General features: G+C 34.4%; 1 protein-coding gene across 1 annotated transcript in view; it reads left to right on the top strand.

The window, feature by feature from the left end:
- Positions 1 to 15,508, top strand: part of LOC136043495 (transmembrane 7 superfamily member 3-like) — a 47,363-nt gene extending 31,855 nt beyond the window's left edge. Inside the window, exons 8-9 of the mRNA XM_065728413.1 lie at positions 4,486 to 4,648; positions 12,437 to 15,508. Coding sequence (XP_065584485.1) covers positions 4,486 to 4,648; positions 12,437 to 12,708 — 435 coding nt within the window. The 3' untranslated portion in view covers positions 12,709 to 15,508. The remainder of the gene's footprint in view (positions 1 to 4,485; positions 4,649 to 12,436) is intronic.
- The last annotated feature ends 1,792 nt before the right edge of the window (positions 15,509 to 17,300 follow it).

The raw sequence follows: 17,300 nt of genomic DNA, 5'->3' as shown, positions 1-17,300 counted from the left end.
AATGTTTCCCTTCTTATCGTTTTTTATTCTTTTTTCCCTTTTTTCTTGTCGTTTTCTGTTTTACTTTTTTCTGTCGTATTTTTTTCTTTTTTGTCTTTCTTGTCTACTTTTTATATTTTTCTGTTTACTTTTTTGTTTTACAGTTTTTTTCTTTTTTCTTGTTTTGTTTTCTTGTGTTTTCGTTTTACCAGTTTTGCTGATTGTAATATCTTCACAGGAATGAGTACGTTGGTTTTGTCTTTATCAGGTGTTGTTCTAACTTTACTCTTCTTACCGTTTTTTCTTCTTCTTTTCTTCTTCATTTATTTTTTCTTGTGTTTCTGGTTATTATTATTTCTTTATTTTTGCATATTCATTTTTATTTTCATGAGAAAAATTGGTCGTAATTTGGTTGTTTTGTTTCCTTTTTTGTTTTTTGATTAGAGTTTTGTTTGTTAAGGGTTTGTCAAGCATGTAGTTACCCATCATCGATTGCTTTCATGTTTTTTTTCGGGCAGCCACTTGGATTGATGTTATTTTTATACAATTTTGTAATTAAATGGCGTCAACTGAAATAATCTATATTTGAGTCCTTTATATCAATATTATTCTAATTTACAGTATATCGGCATTGTTCATACCGATATTCGATACCCCTTATATAAAATTTGATTTTAGAACAATGTGAAAAATATCCCGAAAAGTAGGTTGAGTTTTATAGTAAAGTGAGGAGTCGATTTTGTTATCTACCGAATTCTGATCAAAACCCAACAAAATTGATTAAAATGACTGGCTTTGTCATCTTAATTTGACATGTACATCAAAACGGTATGTGTCCATAATGTTCATCTAAATCAATGACACAAAGTTCAGCCTTCTCATAGCGCAACTCATCTGTTAAATATAATAAGCCCTTTTCTGCATCTAATCCTCTATAATCCAATACTGAGATACAACAGCTACTTGTATAGAATTAAATAAAAAAACAAGTTTTTTCGACTGAAAGTAAGGAGCGACATAAAAGCTTAAAACGAACAGAAATTACTCGATATATGAAAAGGGTTGTTCCTTCCTCAACGCTCCGCCCTTTACGTTAAGTTAAACTCTTTCTCAAAACTCTGCTTTTTAAAACAATAAGAAAAACGTTAGCGTAAAGAGCGGGGCGTTGAGGAAGGAACAACTTTTTTCATATACGGAGTAATTTCTGTTCGTTTTAAGTTTTAATGTCGCTCCTTACTTTCAGTCGAAAAAACTTGTTTTTTTATATTTAATTTCTGAACGTTTTTGAATCAATGCATGCTTTGATTTTGGCTTTCCGCAGATGAATAATTAAAACAAAATTTATACATTAATTTTTTTTTAAGGGTGGTGGAGGAGGCCTAGTTGCCCTCCAATTCTTTGGCTACTTAAAAAAAACAACTAGAACTTTTAGTTTTTTTACAAACGTTTTTATTAGTAATGTTTACACGTAACTTACGAATTAAATTACGTAACGAACTTCTATATTCGCATATTTTTATTACTTATATGAGGGGGTTTTCCCCCTCGTCAATACCTTGCTCTTTACATTAAAACTTAAATTTTGTCCCAATGCTTTAAGAATGACGAATGAATAACAAAGGCCGTAGAATAAATAGTTGAAATTACTAAAAATAATGTAGCGTAAAGAGCGAGGTATTTAGGAGGAGATAATCCTCCTCATATGCGTGATAATTTCTGCTCATATTAAGTTTTAATGCTGCTCCTTACTTTCAGTTGAAAAAACTTCATATTTATTTTTTTATTTGTTTTTTTTTAATAATGTTAGAAAATCCTGCGCCCCCTTCACGAAAATGCTCTTCCCCCATGATAAATTCTCCATGGAAAGACCCTCCGAGATAACCCCTTCCCTTCGGCTCCCCGCCTAAACCAAAAAATCCCCCGAAAAACGTATGTACACTTCCCAATAGCCATTACTATATGTAAACAATGGTCAAAGTCTGTAACTTGCAGCCCCTCCCCTGGGGACTCTGGGGAGTAAGTCCTCCCCAAAGACATAGTTGTTAGGTTTTTGACTATATTGAACAAAATGTCCATCTTAAAATTTTAATCCAGTGACTTTGGGAAAAAATGAGGTTGGGAAGGGGCCTAAGTTCCCTCCAATTTTTTCACTTAAAAAGCGCACTAGAAATTTTAATTTCCGTTAAAATGAGCCCTCTTGTGACATTCTAGGACCACTGGGTCGATACGATCACGCCTGGGGAAAAAAACAAAACAAAAAACAAACAAACAATAAACACGCACCCGTGATCGGTCTTCTGGCAAAAAATGCAAAATTCCACATTTGTGTAGATAGAAGCTTGAAACTTCTACAGTAGTTTTATCTGATAAGCAGAATTTGATGGTGTGATTTTCATTAAGATTCTATTAATTTTAGTGGGTATTTCCGCCTATTGTACAGAATAAGGCAAATTTTCTGAGGCTCGTAACTTTTGATGGGTAAGACTAAATTTGGTGTAGCTTATATATTTGAAATCAGCATAAAAATCCAATTCTTTTGATGCATATATTAGTATCAAAATTTCGTTTTTTAGAGCCTCGGTTCCTATTGAGCCGGGTCGCTCGTTATTACAGTTCGTTACCACGAACTGTTTGATATATATATATGGTGGAGCGACGTATGGTGCCGTCCTGCGGTGTTGGAGGGAGCCGTGCCTTCGGGCCTCGGAACTGTTTGGAATGACGGGCCGATTGTACCTCGGCGCGTTTCGTGGGCTGGGGAGGGGACGGCTGATGGTTTAATATTGCCCTTATTTTTTTTTTTTTTTTTGTGTTTGTGCTGTTGCATTGGTGATTTCTCTTTTCATGATATATATATATTGCCCTTATTTATATATATATATATATATATATATATATATATATATATATATATATATATATATATATATATATATATATATATATATATATATATATATAGAAAATCCTGACTTAACTATAGTGATACGTAACTTTGTCGTGATTGAGTCTTTACGTGCAAAAGGGGTTGGCCTCCACTTGTTTCATTTAATATAGTAGTTGGATTATTTATGATTAAAAATACCCTCTTCCTGAACTACCTTCGTCTTTGAACGTCGCTGCAGTACAGTAGTCATTGAACGTTCAACAAAAGAGAAACAGAGAAATTATTGTCCTATGATTCAGAGTCAAAACTCTATTTGAAATTCAATTCCATTAGACAACTCATTTCAAAACCAAGCCGCCTGAGGCTAACACTGCTGCGTGCGCTCCTCCTCCACCCCAATCTATATAAAGTTTGAATCTTTACCCCCTCCCAAAAAATTCTGATTTCCTTTGCAACCTTCTTTGTGACCTCTTTCCACCCCATTTGGGGATAACCTACTTTTTATTTAGCTCCAGGCGCACAACCAAAAATAACAATCTTTGAGTATTCTCTCGTTTCATTGTTTCTTAAGGGTGTATCACAAAGGGGAGCCTTTTTACTATAACCCAGCCTTTTTACTCGTTTTTATATTCATCATTTGTCATATTATGAGCCATTAAAAAGAACCGAAATTTGACAGTTTTTTGTATGAAATTTTATGTATGTGAAAATAACGAAAAGTTCTGAGCTACAACATTTAGTACAAGTATTCTCTCTGTTTACATATGGCTCAACTTGCTTTTACAGATCATAAAAGCTTATAATTGATCTAAAATATATTCAAATATAAGTGAGTTTTTCCCGTACTAAATTTATTTCAGTCTATCTTATACATTTGCATAATTGACCTGTTCAAGCCGAAACTTGAGTATATTGTTGGGTATACTGTAGCGTAAAACTATCCACTCACAGCTAAAGTGTAAGAGGAATTTTTAGAAGAAGGTATCAAGATTCTGCTGATTACCAGATTTAATACCTTCTAATGGGGGCAACAAACTCAAAAACGTAATTGAGTTGGGGCTATAGGATGTTTAGTCCATAAGGCCATAAGAATAGAGTATGATTGCCCTAAAAAATAATCAGCGCACTGTTCATGTTTTAACGTGTTTTTGGACAGCTGGAGTTCGGCTGTCCTCTACCAAAGTCTATTCATCTTTTTCTAGTTTTCTAGAAAATTGCAAATCAGTAATTTTTCTTTATTTTTTAAACAGAGAAATAGATGAACATACAGATTTGTATACGAATAAGCTTTCTCAAGTCCGTTTTCTTCCCATCCTTTTCATTCAGTTTTCTGTTGGATGGATATGCTACTCTTGGTAGGTCGTACCTTCCAGAGCTCAGCAGGTTGAAAGGTTCTGACTGCGCAATTTGACTCGCCATCTAGTCATCAGGAGATGTGCATCCTTAGCTGAAAATGGATTTTTCGTCACATGCTACGCTTCATCATCTGCGACAGCCGGACAGCCGTGTTGCACTGCGATCCCTATACGTTACTGTTTATTTTCATTCCAATTTTTGACTTTTTGTTCCTAATTTTCATTACTATTTTAATCTATGTTTGTTTTTTGTTTTTTTTTTAGGCCAATATTATTGCATGTGCTGTCATTGGCTCCTACCTGATCTTAGCTCCCATTGGACATTACTTAGGGAGCAGCATTGCTTATATTCTGCTCAATATTTTAAGAAGAGCAACTATACCATCTTACGGACATGTTGTACTGGACCCTCCTTTCCATTATTATGGTACAGCATTGTTTAACTTTTGTATTATATTAAATAAATAAAAAACATGTTTTTTTAACTGAAAGTAAGGAGCGACATTGAAACTTAAAACAAACAGAAATTATTCCGTATATAAAAAAAACTGTCCACCCCCCCCCCCCATCAACGCCTCGCTCTTTAAGCTAAAGTTTGACTCTTTCTCATAACTCTACTTTATAAAAGAATTAAAAAAACTTAGCGTAAAGAGCGGGGCGTTGAGGAGGGGACAGCCCCTTTCACATACGGAATAATTTCTGTTCGCTTTCAGTTTTAATGTTGCTCCTTACTTTCAGTTAAAAAAACTTGATTTTTTTATTTAATTTCTGAACGTTTTTGAAGTAATGCAGGTTTTGAGTTTAGCTCACCGAACATGAAAAATTAAAACGAAAATTGCATATTGATTTTACTTTTTTTAACTAATAATAACCTTGTTTTTTAATTATTTTTTTCAGTTTGATTTTTGTTTTAGTTGCTTAAGAATGACTCCTGAATCACAAAGGCTGTTTAATTATAATAATAGCCTTCTTTAAAAGATAAAAAAGAAACCTTACCGTAAGAGCGAGCTATTGAGAAATATTACCCATTTCATATACGTAATATTTTTCTGTTCGTTTAAGTTTTATTGTTGTTTCTTACTTTCAGTTGAAAAAACTTGTTTTTTATTTAGTTGCTGATCGTTTTTATATAATGTCGGTAAATCCCGCTCTCCCTCCATGAAAAATTCCCTTCCCCCAGGAAAAATCTATCCATGGAAAAATTCTCCCACGTACCTTAAATTAGCGATATTTGTGGAACTTATTTTGTAAGGCATAGTAACAAAACGGTCAAAAAGGTCGACATTATTTATAGGAAAATGAAAGTCACAAGTTGGGCAACTCCCAAATGACTAAAATGAATCATAGAAAAAAAAGCTTTATAAGATATCCTTATTATTTTATGTTCGTTTTAAGTTTTAATGTTATTCCTTACTTTCAGTAGGAAAAAACTTGTTTTTTTTTATTTAATAACAACCACAAGCCGAAGACATACAATATCTTTGGTTTACTATCATAAAAATTCACAGTCATGAAGCTGATTAAGGTAAAATGTAAAATCAAATGCTAAGATTGGCTGGAAAATAGCACAAACAAATTATTGCTTTTATCGGCCATTATTTAACAAAACTTGAACTTTAGCGTAAAGACCAACGTATTGAAAAGGGGGTGAACTTCTACATATACGTAATATGAGGGGTTTGACCCCTCGTCAATACCTTGCTCTTTACGCTTAAGTTCGAATTTTGTTCCAATTCTTTAAGAATGACCCCTGAATCACTAAGGCCGTTTAATTAGAATAAATAGCTCTTTTGAAAGTACTAAAAATACTTTAGCATCAAGAGCAAGGCATTGAAGAGGGGGCGAGCCCCCTCACCTACATATTAATTTCTGTTCATTTAAAGTTTTAATGTTACTCCTTATTTTTAGTTGAAAAAACTTGTTTTTTTGTTAAATTTCTGGTTATTTTTAAATAATCTGGGAAATCCAGCGCCTCCTTTATATGAAATTCTCTTTCCACATGAAAAATTCCTCATGAAAAAATCCTCCCTTGCAACCCTCTCCCCCGACCCCCCCCCCCACCCCCACCAGAAGAATATTCCCTGTGAAAACGTCTTTATACTTCCCAATAATCAATACTGGGCAATATGTAAACAATGGGCGAAGTTCATAATTTGCAGACCTTCCCCCGGGGACTGTGGGGGATTAAGTCATCCTCAAGGACATAGTTATTAACTATTTTGACTATGCTGAACAAAATGGCTATCTCAAAATTTTGATCCGGTAACTTTAGGAAAAAATGAGTGTGGGATGGGGCATAGTTGATCTCTAATTTTTTTGGTCATGTAAAATTGTGCTAGAGCTTTTAATTTCCGTTCCAATGAGCCCTCTAGCGATGTTCTAGGACCGCTGGGTCGATATGACCACTCTTGGAGAAAAAAAGAAAAATAAATAAATAAACACGCATCCGTGATTTTTCTTCTGGCAAAAAGTACAATATTCTACTTTTGTGCAGATAGGAACTTGAAACCTCTGCAGTACCTCTTGAAACCTCTGTGATACACTAAACCTGGTGATATGATTTTCATTAAGATTATGTGCCTTTTAGGGATGTTTCCATATTTCTTCGAAAATGAGGCAAATTTTCTCAGGCTCGTAACTTTTAATGGGTAGGACTAAACTTGATGAAAGCTACATATTTAAAATCAGCATAAAAATCAGATTCTTTTGAAATATCTATTGGTCTCGAAATACCTTTTTTCAGAGTTTCGATTACTATTGAGCCGGGTCGCTCCTTACTTACACTTTGTACCACGAACGGTTTGATATAATTATTCACCTTGAACCGGGGATATATACTCAAGACTATGGTGGAGTTATATTTTTAAGTGTTAACTAACATCCTTGCCCGCCTTTTACTTGACCAGTAAAATACAAATAATCGTAACACAAGTGTTGCCTTTGGAAGGAAAAGTGTGGGAATGTTCTGCGTTTCGTGTTGTCTTGATAAGGATTTCTCTCCCCCGCCTCTCCCTTCCATAAATAAAAATCTCCTCCAGAAGAAATTGTTGGCATAGTATGTGCTGAAAAGCATTTTTTTTTATTAACAAGTGGGTCATAAAAACACAATAATTAAATCTTCGTATAATACTAACAAAAAAAACATTACCTCTTACGTTTAAAGTAAGTCTCAATGCAAATTAGCTTGTTTGGAGCGAGCCAAAACACATTTCGAATATTAATGCGCTTTCTTGGAGAAAAAACTTACTCCTTCTCCTCCCCCATGCCTAATAAACAACAATTTCAAAATTAATAAGTTAACAGGGAACTTGAATAAATTCCCCAGTCATACTCTACAACTCATCAAGATCCCTGATGCACACATATGCTCGCCCGATCATAAAACACATGAAACAAAATCTCTTTTGACAACTCACAAGCATATACTCACTCCAAAGTCGATCAATCAATCCATCTCCACAATATTGTTTAAAAAAAATACATCGAAAAAAAAGTATGGAATTCCTCAAGGGGGTCCTTATCTTTTACTTCTGCTGGAAGTCCGTTCCAGACTTCAGGGCCTATATACCTAATGCAAACTTAGAAATTGAGTAGTAATTGGAACCGGTGCTCTAACCAATTCAACACTTCTAGTTTCAGAACTAGGTTTTATTTTCTTATAAAAGTAAAAAATATACAGATTACAAATTATAAAACAATTTATGCATAAACAAATTTACATAAAATTTAACCTATCCACAGATGATCTATTAGATTTCATCTATTAGGCTAATATCATGCATAAATAATTTGCGAACAAACCACTAATTGGTAGAATTTTAATTTTTTAACTATGTATATGTTCTTTTTGCCGAAACTCAAATTTGGGCTGACATGTATACTATATATTTTTTTTTCTCTTTCTTTTTCAATACTTACCATTTGTAAGATTCGTGATACCATCAATAAATCAAATGCATAACAAAAGTCTCCGCAATTTTCATGCGTATTACATGGAATAAGTTCTTCTTTAAACGAGTTTTACGATTACTTCTGTTCGAAGGATGTTTTATATAATGACTGATTACCGGTTTGAACCTTCGCTTGAACGATTCATTAAATGGGTATGATGGAAAACTTCCCCCCCCCCCCAGTATGGAAAATATTCCAAATAAGTATGTGAACCGGATATAATTGTTTTACGGGTTCTTCCTGGTATTTTTTTTTCCTCCTTGGGTAATCGGAACTATCAGGTTGTGCTAAGAGAATTAACGATTGAAGAATAGCCCTCCGAAAAAATAATTGTGCTCTAATGTTGCAGTTATATAGAGTAAGACTTTTTTCCTCCTTGGGTAATCAGAACAATCAGGTTGTACCAAGAGAATTAACGATTGAAGAATAGCCCTCCGAAAAAAAATTGTGCTCTAATGGTCCAGTTATATACAGTGAGATAGCCTCATTCTGTTGCAGTGTTAACCTTGATTGTTCGAGCCAATTGCGTAGGATTTACAGGGTTTTTTATATTTAGCTAAATATATCATTTATGGCAAAATAAATTGTAAATATCCCCTTGTTTCGTAAAATGTTCAGTAATATGCAGCGCTTCTGAAATACCCTGGCTCCAATCCTTCAACCAGAGGTATATTAATAGCGACCCTCCCTGCACTATTTAGTCATAGCCTACATCCGTGACCTTTTTAATCAAATTTCAAGTAATTTTGTGGATATAATCAATCTGGTTATCAAACAGTTCGCGGTAAAGAACTGTAAATAAGGAGCGACCCGGCTCAGTAGTAATCTAAAGTCTAAAAAACGAATTTTTGATACCAATAGATATATCAAAAGAATTGAATTTTTATGTTGATTTTAAATATATATAGTCTCGTCAAATTTTGTCCTATCCATAAAATGTTAAGAGCATGAGAAAATTTGCCTTATTTTCGAAAAAAGGGAGAAAGACCCCCTAAAAGGCGTGGAATCTTAACGAAAATCACAAATCACACCATCGGATTCAGCATATCAAAGAATCCTACTGTAGATGTTTCAAGCTTTCTGCACAAATGCGGAATTTTGTATTTTTTGCCAGAAAAAAAAATCACGGATGCGTATTTATTTGTTTTTTTGTTTGTTTTTTCGGGGGTGATCGCATTGATCCAGTGGTCCTAGAATTTCGAGGAGGGGGACTCATTCGAACAGAAATTAAGAGTTCTAATGTCTTTTTTAAGCGACTAAAAAATTGGAGGGCAACTAGGCCCCTCCCACTCTAAACTTTTCTCAAAGTCACCTGATTAAAATTTTGAGATAGCCATTTTGTTCAGCATAGTCGAAATATGTGATAACTATGTCTTTGAGGACCACTTAATCCCCCACAGTCCTCGGGGGAAGGGCTGCAAGTTATGAACCTTGCCCATTGTTTACATATAGTATTTGATTGGGAAGTATAAGGACGTTTTCGAGAGGGGATTTCTTCTGGTGGGGGGTCGAGGTAGAGGGTTATGTGGGAGGATCTTTCCATGGGGGGAAGAGAATTTCCATGAAAGTTTCCAGCATTATTTGGGAACAGATTACATTATTTTTGATAACATTATTTTTGGGGGGAAGAGAATTTCCCAGCATTATTTGATAAACATCAGGAATTAAATTAAAGAGAATAAGTTTTTTCAACTGAAAGTAAGGAGTAACAATAAAACTTAAAACGAACAGAAATTATTATGTATGTGAGGGGGTTCATCTCCTCGTCAATACCTCGCTTTTGACGCTAAAGTGTTTTTAGTAATTTCAAAAGACCTATTTATTCTAATTAAACGGTCTTTGTTATTCAGGGGTCATTCTTAAAGAATTGGAACAAAATTTAGAACCTTAAAATAAAGAGCTTGGTATTGACGAAGGGATGAACCCCCTCATTCTACGTATATGAGGGAGTTCGCCCTCCCATCAATACATTGTCTTTAAGCTAAAGTTCTAATTTTGTTAAATAATGACCAATATAAGCAAGTTTGTGTTCTTTCCCGGCCAATCTTAGCATCTAAGTTTACCTTAAGCAGCTTCATAACTATGATTGTTATGTGATCATAAACCAAAGATATCGTATCTCTTCGGCTTGTGGTTGTTATTAAATATATAAAAAAAAACAAGTTTTTTCCAACTGAAAGTAAGAACTAATATTAAAACTTAAAACGAACATAAATTATTACGTATATCGTTTAAAGATCTTTTCTTTCATTCATTTCAGTCAGTTGAGAATTGCTCAACTTGTGACTTTCATTTTCATAAGAATAGTTTCGACCTCTTTGTCCGTTTTGTTGCTATGCCTTACAAAATTAATTCTGTAAATATTGCTAATTTAAGTTGCATGGGAGAAACTTTTCATGGAGAAATTGATCGTGGGGGAAGGGAATTTTACATGGAGGGGGAGCTGAATTTCCCGACTTTATTTAAAAAATGATCAGCAATTAAATAAAAACAATTTTTTCAGCTGAAAATAAGAAGCAACATTAAAACTTAAAACGAAGAAAAGATATTACGTAAATGAGATGGGTTGCCTCTCCTCAGTAGCTTACTCTCTCGCTTAAGTTTCTTTTCTAACTTTTAAAAGGATGTTATTATGCTAATTATCAAACCTTTGTGATTCGGGAGTTAAACAACTGGAACAAAAATATAGCTTAGGTTATTATGAGGTTAGTAATAGTGTAAAAAAACGTACAATTAATTTGTAATTTTTGTTTTAATTATTCATGCTCGGTAAGCCAAATTCAAAACCTCCGCTAATTCAAAAACGTTCAGAAACTAAATAAAAAAAACAAGTTTTTTTAACTGAAAGTAAGGAGCGACATTAAAACTTAAACCGTACAGAAATTATTCCATATATGAAAGGGGCTGTCCCCTCCTCAACGCCCCGCTTTTTACATTAAAGTTTTTATTGTTTTATTGAGTAGAGTTGTGAGAAAGTGTCAATCTTTAGCGTAAAGAGCGGGGCGTTGAGGAAGGGACAGCCCTTTTCATATACGGAATGATTTATGTTCATTTTAAGTTTTAATGTTGCTCCTCACTTTCATTTAATTTTTTTTTATTTCTTTAATCTCAATTTAAGACTATTCTATATCCATAAAATATTAATATATCATCCACAATGATCTTTGGAAAAGTTATAATCCCTGTCAGATGTTTTCCAAACGGAAACAGATTCCCTTACTCTCACCCTTTGTCATACCAGGGATCAACCAAAAATACAAATATTCACACTCGGTTTGCCGTCTCTATAGATACAGATCGGTGCTTAGTTTCACATGACCAGTTCACTGAGTTTTTGCGGGAAAATGTTGTAAATCTCTTATTGCCCACAAAACTAAATATCCTGACTTACTTGTGTGGCGGAAGCAGTGGAGTTCATGCTCCATTTAGTAGATGGAGATTCTCATTTTCTGTCTCTATCAATGTGATTGATTGAAAAAAGTCTGATTTATTGAACAATTGCAATTATTTAGGGTTATTAATGGAGGCATACCTAACGGCTGGGTAAACCCAGTTTAAAAAAAAGTTGGTTCTCTAGGTAGATTTAAGTTATTATAGCGAGCAGTCCTTAGTCTTCTATGATCAAAACTTAACCTTGGTTCTATTTAAAGATTCGTCGGCCTTGTTATTTGGGGATACACGTACGGAAAAAGTTTTATGGAAGGGGCTATGTTTGTCAAAGCAGTAAATATAGAGTTTGTCACGACGGGGAAATGCCAACCCCTTCTTCTGTACTGCCTCAGCGACCGATTTTGATTTTCGCAGATGCGCAAATTTCTTTGAAAAATATAGGTCTAGATATATGTCCAGAAGTATTCAACTGTCTTGTATAATAAAGCTCAGCCATATTTTATTTGATTGTGTTGACCTATCAAAAATATAGTTAATTTGTCAAAAATGTGTTTGGTTGGAAATGCGTAAAATGCCAAGAAACTTAGTTTTTCTTGATTTAATTTTTTATAGCAGCTTCGCCATAAAATTCTGCGGTAACTATCAACCACAATTAGTACTACAATGGCGTTGCTGAGCTGGTTTTTGCATATCAAGTAATCTGGTCGAAACATTTTTTCTTTCTTAAAATTTGGTTTTAGGAAGCGTTTTGGCTTTTTCAATGACTCGTTAAGTTCGCCACATAATTTTTTAGTTTGTATTAAGGCTAAATCTAATCAAAACTTGAAATTGAAGCTTATTCACACAGAGGGAACCCATTTTTATTTTCTTTTAGATCAGATCATGATTGGCATATGGATCGCATTGGCTTTTCTTGCGGCTACGTTTCAGTTCCTTCGGGAATGGAAAAACCCTCTTTTTCCCAATGTCAACCCGCTGCCTCACTTGCCTTGGTTTAAGCCAAGAAGAGGACTTCCTCGACTCCAAAGTCAGTTCCCAATGCCATTCTCCCGCGAAAGAGCTTCTGGAGAGACAACACCTTTAATTGGCAGTTTGCCCAGCCCTTTCTCGGCAAGCAGAGACAAGTCTTATTTTTCGTCGCTATAAAGAATGAATCCAATAAGTTTTTCAATTGATATAATTTTCTTCTTTTGTAGCATTTAATCCTTAATCTCTTGTGTTAGAACAGAGCTATACCCTGTCTCCTCCCTCTCTTCTCTCTCTGGCTTACTATGTCCCTCTCTCTCTTTTTCACGCTATCTTTCTTTCTCTATCTGTAGTTTTTATTGATATTGCTGATTCTATTGTTTGCTAATTCATTTCCTCTTTTATTTACTTTATTATGCTGGTGTGTTGTTATCATTCACAAAGGATTGCATACGTTTACAGTTATGCAAAATAAAATAGATATATATATATATATATATATATATATATATATATATATATATATATATATATATATATATATATATATATATATATATATATATGTGAAAGATACTTCATAATCAAATAGGTAAAAATAGTAGCAGATTCCTTACCCATATATTCCTTCAACATTATATTAAGCCCACTGTAATTTATTCCAGAATGTTTTACCACTGTTTAAAAGAAAACATATCTAGTTAATATTTGATGCTGCAAAATTTATATTGGAATCTCTTATTTGATTTGGTGTTTTGTAATTCAACTCCCCAATGTAATGTGTACAACCTTCACCAAAGTGTTTAAGAATTCGTGCAAAATGGATAACATTTTGTTTGTAAACACAGTACCTGATTGTGTCTTAATATTTCTGATCTGGCTTCTTTGTTTCGTTTCTGCATTGGAATCATCTATATATGAGGAGGCACAAGATTTTGGAGGCAAGGTGAAATAGAGAAAAAGGAAACCATTATATGATTTGTGCGAAAAGTGTAAGCAAAGGGTACAGCATAAAAAAGTGAATCTTTGCTAATTGCGTTATCTTTGGTTGTTTTATCTTTTCTTTTTTTGTTTTGAAAGACCAGAATCAAATTTCAATTGAATTACTTTCTGGAATTGATTTATAAATCTTTTTATTTTTGTGAGGAAATGTCAAGCGAATTTAGGAAACTATCATCTTTAGAAAGGGTTAGTTTTGTATCCCTCTTCATTTTTTACTTCCTGATCTTCTTCTGATCTTCAGTAAAAGTATATGCAGGGATGGCCTAGAAATCCTCGTAAATAATGTGTTTCATATAAGTAATGTGTTTCATATGCTAAAGAAATGTGGGAGGAAAAATTTATTATCCTTAGGATCTTCTGGTGTTGGTCTCAGATTTCTTTTTCCTGTTCTCCTTCTGACTCTGTTCTTCTTCTATCCTACAATTATAGTTCATGCAGGTTAACCTAGAAATCCGCATGAAAATGCTGTTTTATATCGAAATTGAATTTCAGAAGCACCACAGAAGGAATGTGAGAGGAAAAGTAGAATTATCCCTTTTCCTTTTCACTTTGTAATCTATGGAATAAAAACAGAATAATTTAGTTTTCATAAATCGGTTCTGATGCTGCGAAGTATATTCGATTCTATCGAAAACATAAAATGTTGCTCAAAGCCAATACTTAGAGATACTGCTTTAACACATTGAACCCATGTTGTTTTCATCAATCGGAAATAGTTCATTTTCTGATTACAGCGCGTGAGTGGGTCCTTTAGTCTTTGGGTTATGATTTATTAACGGAGCTCTTTTCTTGATCAGAACCTTTCTAGAAAATTCCTTGCCTCCCTATAAGTTCTTCACAGGCAAATATAAAGCAAGCCCCCCCCTCTCCGAGTACATTCCCAGCTACGCTCGTGTATATAGGGTTCGATTATCCGGGAAAGTTGTGTTTACCGTACCTTTAAGCAAGTGTGATAATCGTCAGAATGGTCCATAGTAGAATTTTTCTGTGCCATTATTTTGATGGATCCATGATTTTTTTGGGTTTATGCCCAAGGTCAGTACAATCTGCTTTGAATAAGCCATAATACATTTTCTAAGGGCTGCTGCTCACATTTCCCGAGGAGACAACATTTGCTCATGCAGTTGCACCTCTCATACCCCAGCAAGACCCAATTCGATATGTCTCCTTTTCCTTTTTATATTGACGGTTAATCGTGATGTCCAAAGGCGTTTTTATTTTGGCTCATATATGTCAGTACCAACTTTCGGATATTTAAGGCGGGGCAAGATTTGTTTCCATTTGTATTTTAACGAATATACAAACAGAATCTATTTGTCAAAACCAAGAGGGCTGTTTCACTGTTTCCCAATAAAGCACTTTTTTAAATCTAGGGAGGGAGCCTCTCACCCCACCCAATTGCTTTTCCTGAAAGATCTAGGAAAAGAGTATAATGCTGGGTTACGTTGGAAGCAATATCTAAAAATCTATATATTCCATGGTTGCCACTAGAGACAGGTATCGTGGGGGCAATGAATTATCCTGGGAAAAGAAGGGTTAACTAAAAAAAAAAATTACCTTTTGAGACTTTATTATTAGATCTATGTTAAACCAATTTATTTTCCTTTTAATGGATACATTAAATTGTATTAAAAATTTTTAGTGATTAAACTTACTAGTAGCACCCCTAATCATTAAGAGTTGTCCCCTACCCCAGCAAAGTTTACTGGTGACTCTTGCTCTGTAGAAATGTGCCTTATAAGCCATGTGATGATCTTCAAGGTATAGATTCTGTGATAATCATTAACTACTATAAAAGCGAATAAGCTAACTTTCTATTTGATTTCACTTAATATACTATTTAAGCATATGTTCATTGTCAATGCATATTATTATGATCTGCTTGTGTTTTTGTGTGATTCGTGTTATTAACTGGCTGTGTGTGCATTAGTTTAAGATTGCAAATAGTTATCACTGGTGAATAAATTTGTCATGGATACTATGTGGCTATTTTGTTTATTAGGCCATGTCTTCATTGTGGCTTTTCAGGCAAAGTCGCCCGTGCTTTTTTACTTTTTCAGGCAGCCTCAGTCTATATTAATATTTTTTAAAGCTCAAAAAGGCAAATCATGCGCAATTGAAGGGACTTTTTTTAAACTGTAACAATAGATACATAAAAAAAAATGGCTTTTTATCATTATTTCAAGTGTATAAAATGCAACAAGTTTAATGTTACCCAACAAAAGCTACGAGCCAGAAAAAAAATCGTGTGATTTTCAAAAAAGGGGGAAACATCCCCTAAAAGACAAGAAATCTTAATGGAAATCACACCACCAGATTCATTGAATCCGAGAAGCCTACGGTAGAGGTTTAAAGCTCCCATCTGCAAAAATGTAATTTTTTTTCTTTGCCAGAAAAGAGATCACGGATGCGTGTTTATTTTTTATTTTTTCTTCTTCTTCTTTCTTTATTTTCTCCGGGGTAATCCTGCCGAACCAATAGTCCTAGAGGATTGGAAAAGGGCTTAATCAAAGGGAATTTGGAATTTCTAGTGCCCTTTCTGAGTGACCAATAATATTTGAGTGCAGATAGCCTCCTTCCCACGCCTTCTTTTTACCCAAAGTCCTTCGATCAAAATATTGAGACAGCCATTTTGTTCATCATAATTGAAAGGTCTAGTGACTAAGCCTTTAGGGATGACATAACCCCCCACAGTATCTGGAGAAAGGACCAGGTACTTATGAAATTGACCATCGTTTTCATATAATATTTGTTACTGGGATATATTTGTATACAGACATTTTGCGGGGTGGGGGAGGATTTTAAACGGGGATAATCTTCTATAAGGGGGGAAGTCTCCGGGAGTGAACTTTTCAGGGGAAGTTTTACATGGAGGGAATTTGCAAGAATTCATATACGAAATTCTTTCTATTTGTCTTAGTTTCTCATTGGCGGCTCAATTTTGCATGTTGAGATGACCTGGGGGCATTGTCCAGAGGAAATTCTAACGCGAGAAAAACTTCCCATTGGAGGCGGGTCCGGGAAATATTTTCCACGGAGGAAGATTTCTGGCAGGATTTGAAAAATGATCAGAAATTAAATAAAAAAAAGTTTTTTTTCAATGAAAGTAGGTTAGGGAGAAACTTCCAGGCGACATTCTCCACAATAAATTTTCCGAGGGTAATTTTCATTGATGATAGAATTATCCACGGGAGAAGTTCTCCATGAGAAATTTTACGTCGGAGAAACTTTTCATTGGGTGGGGAGATTTCCAGGAAATATTATCCGCGGTCTGGGGGGCTTCCGGCATGATTTGAAAAACGATCAGAAATTAAATAAAAAAAAACATGTTTTTTTTTTTTTTAAATGAAAGTAGGCTAAGTAGAAATTTACAGGCTAAATTGTCCGTTGGAGCTTTTTTTTTGGGGGGGGGGGGGGTTAACGAGGATGGATTTGATTGGGAGAATAATCAGTGAAGATATAATTTTCCAGGAGAATTTTTTGTGAGGGGAATATTCCATGTAGTAGGTAGGTGGATTTCCTGGCACTTTTTGAAAATGATCAGAAATTGAATTCGAAAGACCAAGTTTTTTCAGCTTAAAGTAAAGAGCAACATCAAAGCTTAAAACAGGCAGAAATTACTCCGGATTGACTCTTTCTTCAATACCTCACTCTTTACGCTAAAGTTAGACTTTAGCGTCCCAATCCTCTAAGAACGACTGCTGAACCACAAGGGCTGTTTAGTTAGAATAAGAAGCTTTTTAAAGTATTAAAAAGTCCACTTCATATAT

Source organism: Artemia franciscana, chromosome 2 (assembly GCF_032884065.1).
Source record: "Artemia franciscana chromosome 2, ASM3288406v1, whole genome shotgun sequence".
Taxonomy (NCBI): Eukaryota; Metazoa; Arthropoda; class Branchiopoda; order Anostraca; family Artemiidae; genus Artemia; species Artemia franciscana.
The sequence above is the reverse complement of the archived record's forward strand: the minus strand, read 5'-3'. Positions and strand labels throughout refer to the sequence as shown.